The 14,447-nt window shown below is 45.9% G+C and overlaps 1 protein-coding gene across 3 annotated transcripts in view; it reads left to right on the top strand.

Annotated features, from left to right (window-relative positions):
- The window catches only part of VWA3A (von Willebrand factor A domain containing 3A), a 772,281-nt gene that overhangs the window by 346,230 nt on the left and 411,604 nt on the right, over positions 1-14,447 (top strand). The window contains exon 34 of one of the 3 annotated variants that reach the window (XM_063934416.1): positions 11,107-11,188. The exons of the other annotated variants lie outside the window; for them this stretch is intronic. Within the exon in view, the coding sequence (XP_063790486.1) occupies positions 11,107-11,135 (29 nt within the window). The 3' untranslated portion in view covers positions 11,136-11,188. Of the gene's footprint in view, positions 1-11,106; positions 11,189-14,447 lie in introns of those variants that run through there. 3 annotated transcript variants of the gene reach the window in all.

Genomic DNA, 14,447 nt, shown 5'->3' with positions numbered 1-14,447 from the left:
ATTGTAAGACAGTCAATGGAAGGATGCACACAGGTTTCACATAAATCAAAGTACATCTGCAGGAGCGATTCTTTACGCTAAATGCACCTAAACAGCGGGAATGAAATGAGTGTATTCTGACGCTACCAACTGAGCAAAACAGTACTGTAGATCTTCAGCGTTTGTGTATTGCACAGGACCTGAATTTCCTCCCTGTGCAGGCCCCCAGGGGGGAAGGGCGATGGGGGTAGGGGGGAGACGATGGAAAATACTGTGCCTTTGAAATGCAATTACAGTACATGAGCGTCCGAGTACACTACGGCATACTGTAAACCAACACCAATGGGAAGGAAGTGCCAACCTTATTTTTAATGTGTTCCCGTGACATTCACTTTAAAAAAAAAAAAATTCTCTCCAATACAGTACATCCAATGGAAGGATGCACACAGGTTTCACATAAATCAAAGTACATCTGCAGGAGCGATTCTTTACGCTAAATGCAACCTACAGTACGGTACTGTAAGTGAGCAAAATAGTACTACAGTGGGCGTTTGTGTATTGCACATGACCTGCATTCCCTCCCTGTCTACTGCATGATCTGTGCAGGCTCCCATGGGGGAAGGGCAACAGGCTAGCAGGAGGCGGAGGAAAACACCGTGCTTTACAAATGCGAGCGTCCGAGTCCTCTAAGGCATAAACCAACAGCAATGGGGCGGGGGCCGGGCGCTGTTTGCAGTACTTTCACACATGAAATTGGAAATCTCTCATGAGGCGTCGTGGGCTAGGGGTGAAGGCTCCCACCTCCCTCGCTGGGAGTCCAGGGTTCGAGACCTGATGTGCTTTCTTTCTTTTTTTTTTTTTTTTCTGTAATAATGCACTGTATTATTTTATTTACATTGTAAGACAGTCAATGGAAGGATGCACACAGGTTTCACATAAATCAAAGTACATCTGCAGGAGCGATTCTTTACGCTAAATGCACCTAAACAGCGGGAATGAAATGAGTGTATTCTGACGCTACCAACTGAGCAAAACAGTACTGTAGATCTTCAGCGTTTGTGTATTGCACAGGACCTGAATTTCCTCCCTGTGCAGGCCCCCAGGGGGGAAGGGCGATGGGGGTAGGGGGGAGACGATGGAAAATACTGTGCCTTTGAAATGCAATTACATGAGCGTCCGAGTACACTACGGCATACTGTAAACCAACACCAATGGGAAGGAAGTGCCAACCTTATTTTTAATGTGTTCCCGTGACATTCACTTTAAAAAAAAAAAAATTCTCTCCAATACAGTACATCCAATGGAAGGATGCACACAGGTTTCACATAAATCAAAGTACATCTGCAGGAGCGATTCTTTACGCTAAATGCAACCTACAGTACGGTACTGTAAGTGAGCAAAATAGTACTACAGTGGGCGTTTGTGTATTGCACATGACCTGCATTCCCTCCCTGTCTACTGCATGATCTGTGCAGGCTCCCATGGGGGAAGGGCAACAGGCTAGCAGGAGGCGGAGGAAAACACCGTGCTTTACAAATGCGAGCGTCCGAGTCCTCTAAGGCATAAACCAACAGCAATGGGGCGGGGGCCGGGCGCTGTTTGCAGTACTTTCACACATGAAATTGGAAATCTCTCATGAGGCGTCGTGGGCTAGGGGTGAAGGCTCCCACCTCCCTCGCTGGGAGTCCAGGGTTCGAGACCTGATGTGCTTTCTTTCTTTTTTTTTTTTTTTTCTGTAATAATGCACTGTATTATTTTATTTACATTGTAAGACAGTCAATGGAAGGATGCACACAGGTTTCACATAAATCAAAGTACATCTGCAGGAGCGATTCTTTACGCTAAATGCACCTAAACAGCGGGAATGAAATGAGTGTATTCTGACGGACTGTGCATCTTCGGTATTTGTGTATTGCATAAGACCTGTGAAGGCTCCCAGGAGGGAAGGGCGTAGGGCAAGACAGTGGAAAATACTGTGGTCAAAGAAAGGGCATATTTAAAACTAAGGGAAACTGTCACAAAGTACAGTAACTACAGTACTGTACGTTGAATGCCTGGACCGCATGACGTCTGAGACGCACGACGTCTGAGGCGCACGACGTCTGAGACGCTCATTGAGCATAAGGACGGTTATGGCTGCTGCACGGGACCGTCCCTATGCTCTTGGTGAGCTGCGTCTCCTCGTTCGCTGGCGGGACAGAACTCTCGCCAGCAACGAGGAGAAAGTGAGGGCATACCGGAGGGCCAGCAGGGACATCCTCCGGAAGTATAACAGGAGGAGAACGGTGAGGTCTCTCCAGAGGAGGTGGAGTGACCTCGTGAGGCGGACCCCACGACGCCTGCAGGCCATAAGGGATTGTAAGTACAGTACATTACTGTAGATAACTGTACTTTAAGTTACTGTAGTTACAGGTACAGTACATTATAGCAGGGGCTGCTGTAGCAGCAGGTATCCGGTCTATACAGCACTGTACAGTATTTGTGGTAAACAAATGGTTAAACAAGGACCAAACATTAACCCGGGTCAAAAGGTCAATTTGTTTTTTTGCGTCGACCTAGATGGTGCGGCTTTTGAAATTGGTTGACACCAGTTACTGTAGGTTGACATGGTCGTTAAGTTGACATGGAAAAAGATCGACATGCGTTTTACAAAAACAATTGTTATTTTTTTAAACTTGTGTATATACAGTAGTTCTTTACAATCCAGGTGGTCTACGATTGTGCAGTGTACAGTATCATGCAGTGTACAGTATATGCAATGTATCACAGTGTATCGTGCTGCGTAATTGCAGCGTGTCATGCAGTGTACATTCAGAATATGGTATTGTGCAGTGATTGTAATACATAGTGAATCACATCGTGCAGCAGAGCCGGCCTTAGGCATAGGCAAACTACAGTAGGCAAATGCCTAGGGCATTTGCTATGCTTAGGGGCACCAGCAGCTTCTGCTGATTAAAATGATATGCGGCATGCCTATATTTTGCGTGACTGCGGCTGTATCTGTACCTGGCTAGGGCCAGCACTGTCGTGCAGTGTACTGTATACACATGTGGTAATTGCAGTTTTTTGTGTAGTGTACATTGTATCATATTTTGCAGGGAAATGTGCAGTTTGTCATATCACGCAGTCGTGCAGTGCATTGTGTGGTTTAATTGCAGTGTGCCGAAATTTGTGTTTCAGATAGTACAGTGTTCTAAGGGATGTTACTTTGGCAGAAATTATTCTAAGGGATGTTACAGTGGCCTAATGTGTTCTGACGTGCATTACTCTTGCATAAGGTTCATGACTGGCAGATCTCTACTTTGTGACGTAATGTGGATATACTACTGCACTACTGTGACGTACAGTAACGTGAATAAGGTGCTCTACTGTGTGACACAACGTGAATCAAGGACAGTACTGTGACGTGAATACGGTGCTCTACTGTGTGACACAACGTGAATCAAGGACAGTACTGTGACGTGAATAAGGTGCTCTACTGTGTGACACAACGTGAATCAAGGACAGTACTGTGACGTGAATACGGTGCTCTACTGTGTGACACAACGGGAATCAAGGACAGTAATGTGACGTGAATAAACTGCACTACTGTGACATGACGTGAATAAGATGAATTCAGGTGAGTACTGCATCATCTGTCATGAAATCAATTTGTAATGTATGTACAGTAATGAACAGTACTGAGATGGTTAAGGGTGGGAGGGCTGCATGCTGATGTGTGTCATAATGTTTATAAGGGCAATGCTTATGTGTGTTACAATGTCTATAAAGGTAGTGTTCTGTCTAATACCCTGGACCTACTGTACTGTAGCGATACTGTAAGTGTACTGTATGTCACATTTAGAAATGTGCCCCTTAAGTTTTGAAGACAGTACAGTACACTATGCCCTCCTGAGTGATTAGGTGCAGGGTACTAGAATGAACAATTCCATTTATTGTGATGTCATAAAGATGCTGTCAATGTTGAATTTCATTGGCTGTACAGTATGCTGCCATTATACTGTATATATATTTTTACAGGGCTGGTAGCACGACGTCACAGGAGGCGGGACAGGCGCCGCCAAGCTGGTAAGTATTGTCAAATACAGTAGTGTACAGTACATAGTGATTTCTATAGTCCCAACCCCCTGTCCTGACCATCACAGATAACTCGCTGCAATCCGTTAATGTTAAGAATGTCTGTTTACAAAACTAAATGTAAATATTAAACACAAAGTATAAATAACATTGTAGATAGCTGAATACCCGTGCTTCGCTACGGGATGAGGATGGTAAATTCCAGTGATAGTTGTTTGTTAATTTACGTTTGTTGGCGATCTAGTATATAGTACTGTATACTTTAAGCATACTGTATCTTGCTTCTCTGATGCAGATTGTTTATTGGCCGGACCCCTTTTTGGTCCTGGATACTGTGCAGTACATGTTTCAAATTGACAGCTTCACTTACAGTACTGTTATTTTTTTTCCCACAGTACCACCACCACCACCACCTGCTGCGCTGCCAGGTATTGTGTAACGAGAATTCTGGTGCTACTGTCATCGTTGTTACACTACTGTACATGTGTCCTGGATACTGTGCAGTACATGTTTCAAATTGACAGCTTCACTTACAGTACTGTTATTTTTTTTCCCACAGTACCACCACCACCACCACCACCACCACCACCACCACCACCTGCTGCGCTGCCAGGTATTGTGTAACGAGAATTCTGGTGTGACTGTCATCGTTACACTACTGTACATGTGTCCTGGATACTGTACAGTACATGTTTCAAATTGACAGCTTCACTTACAGTACTGTTATTTTTTTTCCCACAGTACCACCACCACCACCACCACCTGCTGCGCTGCCAGGTATTGTGTAACGAGAATTCTGGTGCTACTGTCATCGTTGTTACACTACTGTACATGTGTCCTGGATACTGTGCAGTACATGTTTCAAATTGACAGCTTCACTTACAGTACTGTTATTTTTTTTCCCACAGTACCACCACCACCACCACCTGCTGCGCTGCCAGGTATTGTGTAACGAGAATTCTGGTGCTACTGTCATCGTTGTTACACTACTGTACATGTGTCCTGGATACTGTGCAGTACATGTTTCAAATTGACAGCTTCACTTACAGTACTGTTATTTTTTTTCCCACAGTACCACCACCACCACCACCACCACCACCACCACCTGCTGCGCTGCCAGGTATTGTGTAACGAGAATTCTGGTGTGACTGTCATCGTTACACTACTGTACATGTGTCCTGGATACTGTACAGTACATGTTTCAAATTGACAGCTTCACTTACAGTACTGTTATTTTTTTTCCCACAGTACCACCACCACCACCACCACCTGCTGCGCTGCCAGGTATTGTGTAACGAGAATTCTGGTGCTACTGTCATCGTTGTTACACTACTGTACATGTGTCCTGGATACTGTGCAGTACATGTTTCAAATTGACAGCTTCACTTACAGTACTGTTATTTTTTTTCCCACAGTACCACCACCACCACCACCTGCTGCGCTGCCAGGTATTGTGTAACGAGAATTCTGGTGCTACTGTCATCGTTGTTACACTACTGTACATGTGTCCTGGATACTGTGCAGTACATGTTTCAAATTGACAGCTTCACTTACAGTACTGTTATTTTTTTTCCCACAGTACCACCACCACCACCACCACCACCACCACCACCTGCTGCGCTGCCAGGTATTGTGTAACGAGAATTCTGGTGTGACTGTCATCGTTACACTACTGTACATGTGTCCTGGATACTGTACAGTACATGTTTCAAATTGACAGCTTCACTTACAGTACTGTTATTTTTTTTCCCACAGTACCACCACCACCACCACCACCTGCTGCGCTGCCAGGTATTGTGTAACGAGAATTCTGGTGCTACTGTCATCGTTGTTACACTACTGTACATGTGTCCTGGATACTGTGCAGTACATGTTTCAAATTGACAGCTTCACTTACAGTACTGTTATTTTTTTTCCCACAGTACCACCACCACCACCACCTGCTGCGCTGCCAGGTATTGTGTAACGAGAATTCTGGTGCTACTGTCATCGTTGTTACACTACTGTACATGTGTCCTGGATACTGTGCAGTACATGTTTCAAATTGACAGCTTCACTTACAGTACTGTTATTTTTATTCCCACAGTACCACCACCACCACCACCACCACCACCACCACCTGCTGCGCTGCCAGGTATTGTGTAACGAGAATTCTGGTGTGACTGTCATCGTTACACTACTGTACATGTGTCCTGGATACTGTACAGTACATGTTTCAAATTGACAGCTTCACTTACAGTACTGTTATTTTTTTTCCCACAGTACCAACACCACCACCACCACCACCTGCTGCTGCATCCGAGAGCTCCGGAAGTGGTAATAATTACTTTTTGTTACAGACACACTAGTTTCCTACAGTATTACTGTAATTTTTGTATTTTACAATACTTGTCATCTTTTACACACAGACCGCCTCGTAATTGATACAGAGGAGGAGCTCATTCCCATTGATTCGGGGGAAGAGGAGCCAGATTATAGTAAGTACAGTAGGATTTTCTCAAGCCCATTCTTAAAAGTATTGACCAAGTCCACTTTTATTACTTTTCAGGCAGGGAATTCCAAACATGTACTGTACAGTATTTCCCTCACTGTGAAGACCCCTTTTCGCCTCTGTGCGAAATCGCCTCTACTTCAACAAGAGTTACTGTGCACGTGTCCTCTGTGTCCATCTTATCAAAAACCGTTCCTGTGTATTGTCCCCTTACTGTATACAGTATATTTGTAAAGGTTAATCATGTCCCCTCTTAATCTCCTCTTTTCCAATGTAAACATGCCTAGCCTGCCTTTCCTTGTATTCCATCTTCTCAATCCACTTCATCACTTTGGTCGCCCGCCTCTAAACCTTTTGTAGTTCCACGATATCCATTTTGTATTATGGTGCCCAAAATTGTGCATCCGACCCACCCTCCACTAGCCTAACCCTCCAATCATACTCTGAATCCACACTCTGCATTCTGAATGCCGGGATCCAGACAGCAGGTCTTTTAAATACAGTACTGTATGTCCCCTACCGCTGGACAGTCATTCTGCTCCTACTGTATTATGAATATATCTCTGCCTCCTGTAGCACTGTACTACTGTGCAATTTTGTAGTAACTGTACTCTACTGTATTTTGTTTATAATATTTTTTTATTTTCAACTCAGTAATTATTGACAGTGAGGATGAGGATGAAAAACCCTCTCCCCAACAACCCTCTCCCCAACTTGGTAAGTAAACTGCAGTATTGTACTGTACTGTACATTGTGTTAAACCAATGGGTTGGGTTTGCGTGACCAGCAGTCAGGATTCTAGCGGTCAGGTGACCGACAGTGGCATCCTGATTGCAGCAACCCCAACAGGGTGAGGTACGGTATCCTAACCCTCCTCCACTACCCCCTGATTCTGGCCTCGACATTCTCGTCTCTGTGTGCGAAATCTACTCTCTTTTTTTATTTATTTATCTTTGCATCATGTGATGTTTGGGGAAAATTGTTATAAGGTTTGATGTAAAAAAAAGGTTAAAAAAAAGAGGCAGATTAGATGGGCAAAGTGGTTCTTACAGTATTTGTCATCAAATTCTATGTTTCTGTATGCAGACCCTCCAACATGACCCGCCGCACTGCTCTGTTTCTAGACTTCCCTCTTAATTTATGATTTCCATCACCTGTGTTGAACTAGTTATATGATAAGAAAGCTGTTTCTTCACAGGTGATGGCAATAATAAATTAAGAGGGAAGTCCAGAACCAGAGCATTTTGTACCTAGTGGGGCGGGTCATGTTGGAGGGTATGTGTATTTCCTGGAATGAACCTTTTTTTTTTTCACATTAATGTTTTTTTTCACAGGCCCTACACTGGAACAGGCCATGGAGGAGGAGGAGGATGATGATGATGCTGCTGCATTTAGTGGTAAGAATTATTACTGACATTGATCTGATGCCATCAGAGTAGCACTTTTCATCAGATTTTTCTGGCAAATGCGTAGAAATCGGATGAAAATTGTTTTTGTTTGAACTGGTGATATTGCCCATACAGTAGCAACCGATCACATCCCACATTAACATTTACAGTATCTAGTTACACTTACAGACGATAATACAGTACAGTAGGTAATATTTGATTGGTTGCTACTGTATGGACAACATCCTGTTCTAAAAAAAACACCCATCTTACTCAATTTCTCTCTCTCTCTCTCTCTCTCTCACCCCTTGTCACTGTCTCTCCATTCATCTCTCTAGATACTGTCAGTGATGAATTTCCCATTAGGCACGAGAGGCACGTACTGTACCTAGTGGCGGCATCTGTTTGGGGGCCTCAGTTGGATGCTTACAGTATGCTAATACTGTCATCCCAAAAATTACCACTACAGTAACTGCTAAATATTTTAAGTGTACTGTACAATATGCACATACAGTACTGTACAGTATACATAATTCAAAAGAAAAAAGAGTTGCTACAGTACCTTATTCTAGTCATAATCACCGGCATACGGGTCACTCACAAATTTTCTGATGGTCTCGGTGGGGTCCCTTGGAATCACCATGCCTGTCACAAGCATACCTTTTTTTACCCACCTGACACTGGGCCTGGACACTAGTGTACTATTACTATACTTTTTACTGTATACTGTATCTTATAATATTCTTCTCTTTTACCCACAGACGACGAGCCAGAATACATTTTTGGTAAATATACTGTACAGTAGCAATAGTTGGTACTGTAATTACAGTATTTTTTTTTCTCCAACATTATTTTAAGTCAAACTGATATGACTAACTGTACTGTATTTTATCTTTTTACAGTCCGTCGCCAACCAGTGGAGGAGACACCTGGTAATAAAATAGAAATACATAATGCACTGTACTGTATTCTAACTTACTGTAACATGTATAACACTGAGCTGATCATCTTCACACCCTCTGACATAACCTTACAGTACAAACTGTACTTTCTCTCCTTTTTCACCCTCTTCACTCCACAAATGCATGCTGCGTTTCCTGACTACTGATATAATAGTGTGTAGAGCGTAGCGAGGCACCGTGCCCACCGCGTGGCGAGCGAAGCAAGCATGCAAGGGGCTGCTTTCCGCTCGCCGCCCATGTCGGGATTGTGTGGTCGGGATTCCGGCGTCTGTATTTTGACTGCCGGGATCCCGTCCAGCGGGATTACGTACTGATCTCCAGTCTGAGCCTGCCCTAGGCATAGGCATACTTGCCAAATGCCCAGGGGCACAAGCAGCTTCTGCTGATTAATATGATATGCAGCATGCCTACAGTATATTCTGTGCATACAAAATGCATTACTAATGTGCAGCATTATGTGTATACAGTACTTTGTTGTGTAACATATACTGTAGCAAGGGCACTACTGTGTGGTCTAATGTGAACAAAGAGCAATATGATGTGATGCAATGTGAATAAGTGGGAATACTTTGAGGAGTAATGTGGTACTATCATATGATGTAACGAGAAAAAGAGACACTATTGCATGATATGTTGTGAATAAAGTTGCAGTACTGTGTGGCGTCATTTCAGATTGGGGAATTACTGTGTGGCCTTGCCCCTTCCCAGCAAGAACATGCACCGTTTTGGGATGCACACCGAATGTGCACACTGTTGCTATTTTAAACATACAGTACAGTAAGTTGGAGGAGCACCAAAATGAGGACTGCTATGGTTGAGGGGTGATGGTGCTGGGAAAGGGGTACAGGCTCAGAGGCGGAAATAGCATCTGTGCAAGGGGGCAGCATCCAAAAACTTGACTAGGGAATCATATTATTTATGGCTGGCTCTGAGTACAGTCCACTATTATGGATAGTACTCCCTACAACACCACCTACAGTACTGTAACCCTCTTTTTTCTGAAGCGGTCATGAAATGTCATGACTGCTAATACATACAGTAAATGTCTACAGTATTTGTACTGTGGTGTTTAATTCCTTTGACAATTTGTTTATGACCTATTGAAGCTAAACTCTTGTACAGTACTTTATATTTTGAATACCAGCAATACAGTATAATACTGTACCTACAGTATACAGTAATAATTGTTTACTATTTGAATGTGACTAAATGTTTTTTTTTCTCCAATATAGTGCCAATTATTTATGGGGGCCCCAGACAGGGGCAAGATAGGTGGGCTGGCCCAGAAGCGGGCAGGCAGCAGCCCACTTATACAAGAGGTAAACTAAAGCAATGTTTAAATTACCTCGACAGCGTACAGTAGTGTTTGATTTACTGTACTGACAATACAGTACTGTACATTGTACAGTAAATAACAATATTGTCTAATATAGAGTAAAGTACTGTATTGCCATTACTACACTGTAAAGTATTCAGTATTTGTTTTGTAATACTGTCCTTTTTTTCCCACAGAACAGTTGCAGCGTGCCATCCAGCTCCTGCGGGTGGTGGTCCACCTCCTAGTGGACCACTTTTTTAATTTGTTATTGCGATTAATTTAATTTTATTTAATAAAAATTTTTGTTCTTGTACTCCATTGTATAGTATCTTTTTCTACTGTATAAGATAGGCATACTGTACACCATACAATTATCTGGCAGATAATCTGCAAGATCTGGCTGTTTGTAATGAAATTCTCTCCTAATTTAGCTGTGGTGTACAGTACCTCCTGAGTGTGCTGGGGTGCTTTCTGGACAGTTTGGGGTGATTTGGAGCAAGTTTGGTCGGCCATCTGGCCGACATGTGCTGTCGACTGTTTGGCAAACATGTGTTTTCACTCCAGCATGTGTGTGTCAGGCATTTTGTGTGTGTCAGGCATTTTGTGTGTGTCAGGCATTTTGTGTGTGTCAGGCATTTTGTGTGTGTCAGGCATTTTGTGTGTGTCAGGCATTTTGTGTGTGTCAGGCATTGCTGTGTGGTTCCACAAATGTTAGCGTGTCAAAGTGCTGACCACTGACACCACTATTTCACTTTGTACCGCATGCCTTTTGTGGAACCACACAGCCCAGCATGACTTATTGCTGGGCTGTGTGGTTCCACAAATTTTCTTGGAAAACAAATGAACATGAGTGTCTTTACTTTAATACTTTTTTTTTTTTTTTCCCCACAGATATCTATATACACAAGAAAAGAATGTAACGAAGAACAAACTACTTTTTTGTTTTAATTAACTTTCAAACTTTATTTAAAAAAAAACACCTTTTTTTTCTTCAATAAACTTTTAAAAATAGAAGTTTCCTGTGGTTTTTATTAAAATATGAAATGCAAGATGCCTAACCAAGTTGTTTTACATACAGTATACCACTCTTAATTGAATTCCCATCATACAGTAGTACTAATTTATACAGTACAGGAAGTTGGGAATACAAACATTGGAAACCACGTCATGTTTATTTTAAGAAACACTTTATTTACGGACAAAATCATTTGGAACATGTAACATCACACATACTGTACTGTATTGTAATAAAGCCAACATCACACATACTGTACGGTACTTTAATCAAAAGGTAACAGCACAAATACAGTAACAATATCAACTTTAACATTTTTATAATTTATTTTTTTGTGGTGGTGGTGCGGGGTAATGGTTTTTGTACTTTATTTTTAGGTTTTGCTTTTTTGAATTATTTTTCGTTTTTGTCTTTTGCTTTTTAACACTGTCGCATACGGACACCAGAATAGAGGACTGACAACAGCAGCCCCTGGATGGAAACGCAGCCCAAGGCCCCAGATGGACACAGCACAATGGACTCGGCTGCTACTGGATAGATACAGCAGCGCCCAAAAAATCAACAGGAATAAAAGGGGCAACTTGTAACAGGCCCTTACATTACCAGGAATGTGGTGAGCCAAGTTCATGCACTCCCCTTTGAGTAACCGAGCTGCTCCAAGTGGATTCAGCACAGTGCATGCAGCCCCAGAAAATGTACAGGTCATACAGGTACATTGACACAATTTTTTAGCTTCAGCTGTGTGAAGCTGATGTGCTGAAGCTAGGAGGTAGGTAATGATCTGGTTTCATCATAGTCGAGCTTCCAAGTCATTTTCCTCTTCGTTCTCAGCACAGAGTTTATGGTATCCCTTATCTTCCTCTTTTCTGGATCACCAATCCTCACGCGGCGTTCACACCTAGCCATGATGTCATGTACCAGATTTTTGGGCAGCGGAAGTTTGCCCTTGGAACCATCAAAGTTCACACGATTGGCCCACGTCAAGTATTTGTCGTACCGTACATGGTGCTGGAACAGAGAATATGCATATTTCTGAATATGTCCATTTGAAGCTCTGTACAGATGGTCGTCCAGGGAAGTTGAGATGACAGCCAGGGCAATATTGTTCAGAGAGCCTCCGAATGTATTGCGAAGTGGCCTGTGAGCAGGTGTGCTGGTCATCATTGGTGTTCCTGGCAACAGCACACTTGAATCCAGGCCTCTGCGGTCGTCCAGCCCTCTGCGGTCGTCCAGGCCTCCTCTGCGGTCCTCCAGGCCTCCTCTGCGGTCCTCCAGGCCTCCTCTGCGGTCCTCCAGGCCTCCTCTGCGGTCCTCCAGGTCTCTTCTGCGGTCCTCCTGGTCTCTTCTGCGGTCCTCCAGGTCTCTTCTGCGGTCCTCCAGGCCTCCTCTGCGGTCGTCCAAGTCGCTGACTTCGTCCAGTCCGCTGCTGTGGTCCAGGCCTCTGCGGTCCTCCAGGCCTCCTCTGCGGTCCTCCAGGCCTCCTCTGCGGTCCTCCAGGTCTCTTCTGCGGTCCTCCAGGCCTCCTCTGCTGTCCTCCAGGTCTCTTCTGCGGTCCTCCAGGCCTCCTCTGCGGTCCTCCAGGCCTCCTCTGCGGTCCTCCAGGCCTCCTCTGCGGTCCTCCAGGCCTCCTCTGCTGTCCTCCAGGCCTCCTCTGCGGTCCTCCAGGCCTCCTCTGCGGTCCTCCAGGTCTCTTCTGCGGTCCTCCTGGTCTCTTCTGCGGTCCTCCAGGTCTCTTCTGCGGTCCTCCAGGCCTCCTCTGCGGTCGTCCAAGTCGCTGACTTCGTCCAGTCCGCTGCTGTGGTCCAGGCCTCTGCGGTCCTCCAGGCCTCCTCTGCGGTCCTCCAGGCCTCCTCTGCGGTCCTCCAGGCCTCCTCTGCGGTCCTCCAGGCCTCCTCTGCGGTCCTCCAGGTCTCTTCTGCGGTCCTCCAGGCCTCCTCTGCGGTCCTCCAGGCCTCCTCTGCGGTCCTCCAGGCCTCCTCTGCTGTCCTCCAGGTCTCTTCTGCGGTCCTCCAGGCCTCCTCTGCGGTCCTCCAGGCCTCCTCTGCGGTCCTCCATGTTTCCTCTGCGGTCCTCCAGGCCTCTGTGGTCGTCCAGGCCTCCTCTGCGGTCGCCCAAGTCGCTGACTTCGTCCAGTCCGCTGCTGTGGTCCAGGCCTCTGCGGTCCTCCAGGTCTCTTCTGCGGTCCTCCAGGCCTCCTCTGCGGTCCTCCAGGTCTCTTCTGCGGTCCTCCTGGTCTCTTCTGCGGTCCTCCAGGTCTCTTCTGCGGTCCTCCAGGCCTCCTCTGCGGTCGTCCAAGTCGCTGACTTCGTCCAGTCCGCTGCTGTGGTCCAGGCCTCTGCGGTCCTCCAGGCCTCCTCTGCGGTCCTCCAGGCCTCCTCTGCGGTCCTCCAGGCCTCCTCTGCGGTCCTCCAGGTCTCTTCTGCGGTCCTCCAGGCCTCCTCTGCTGTCCTCCAGGTCTCTTCTGCGGTCCTCCAGGCCTCCTCTGCGGTCCTCCAGGCCTCCTCTGCGGTCCTCCAGGCCTCCTCTGCGGTCCTCCAGGCCTCCTCTGCGGTCCTCCAGGCCTCCTCTGCTGTCCTCCAGGCCTCCTCTGCTGTCCTCCAGGCCTCCTCTGCGGTCCTCCAGGTCTCTTCTGCGGTCCTCCTGGTCTCTTCTGCGGTCCTCCAGGCCTCCTCTGCGGTCCTCCAGGCCTCCTCTGCGGTCCTCCAGGCCTCCTCTGCGGTCGTCCATGCCGCTGACTTCGTCAAGTCCGCTGCGGTCCTCCAGGCCTCCGCTGCGGTCCTCCAGGCCTCCTCTGCGGTCCTCCAGGCCTCCTCTGCGGTCCTCCAGGCCTCGGTCGTCCAGGCCGCTGACTTGAACCGCTTGGTGGTGTGTTGCAATGATGGTGCGGCAAACTCCAACTTGCCATTCTTCCCTCGTTTGTTCAATAACTTTCTTCATGGCTTCTACCATCTGTTCCTTTATGCCTTCTTTAAGGCCAGCCACATCGGTCTGCAGCTGATTGACCTGTCCACCAACTTCTGACTCCATATTGGTCACCTTACTGAGTAGCTCCTTTAGTAAAACAGGACAGGTACACTGGCAGTCCTGCACTTTGGTGTTCACATCTGTGAAATGCAACCTTCTTCGTGGTGAATGTGTCATGTCTTCTTGTCCAGGGGTGGCTACATGGTCCAAAAAAGAAGCTTCCTGATGCAGCGTGTTTGTCACGTCCTCTAGC

The sequence above is a fragment of the Pseudophryne corroboree genome, chromosome 7 (genome assembly GCF_028390025.1).
Source record: "Pseudophryne corroboree isolate aPseCor3 chromosome 7, aPseCor3.hap2, whole genome shotgun sequence".
Lineage (NCBI taxonomy): Eukaryota > Metazoa > Chordata > Amphibia > Anura > Myobatrachidae > Pseudophryne > Pseudophryne corroboree.
The sequence above is the reverse complement of the archived record's forward strand: the minus strand, read 5'-3'. Positions and strand labels throughout refer to the sequence as shown.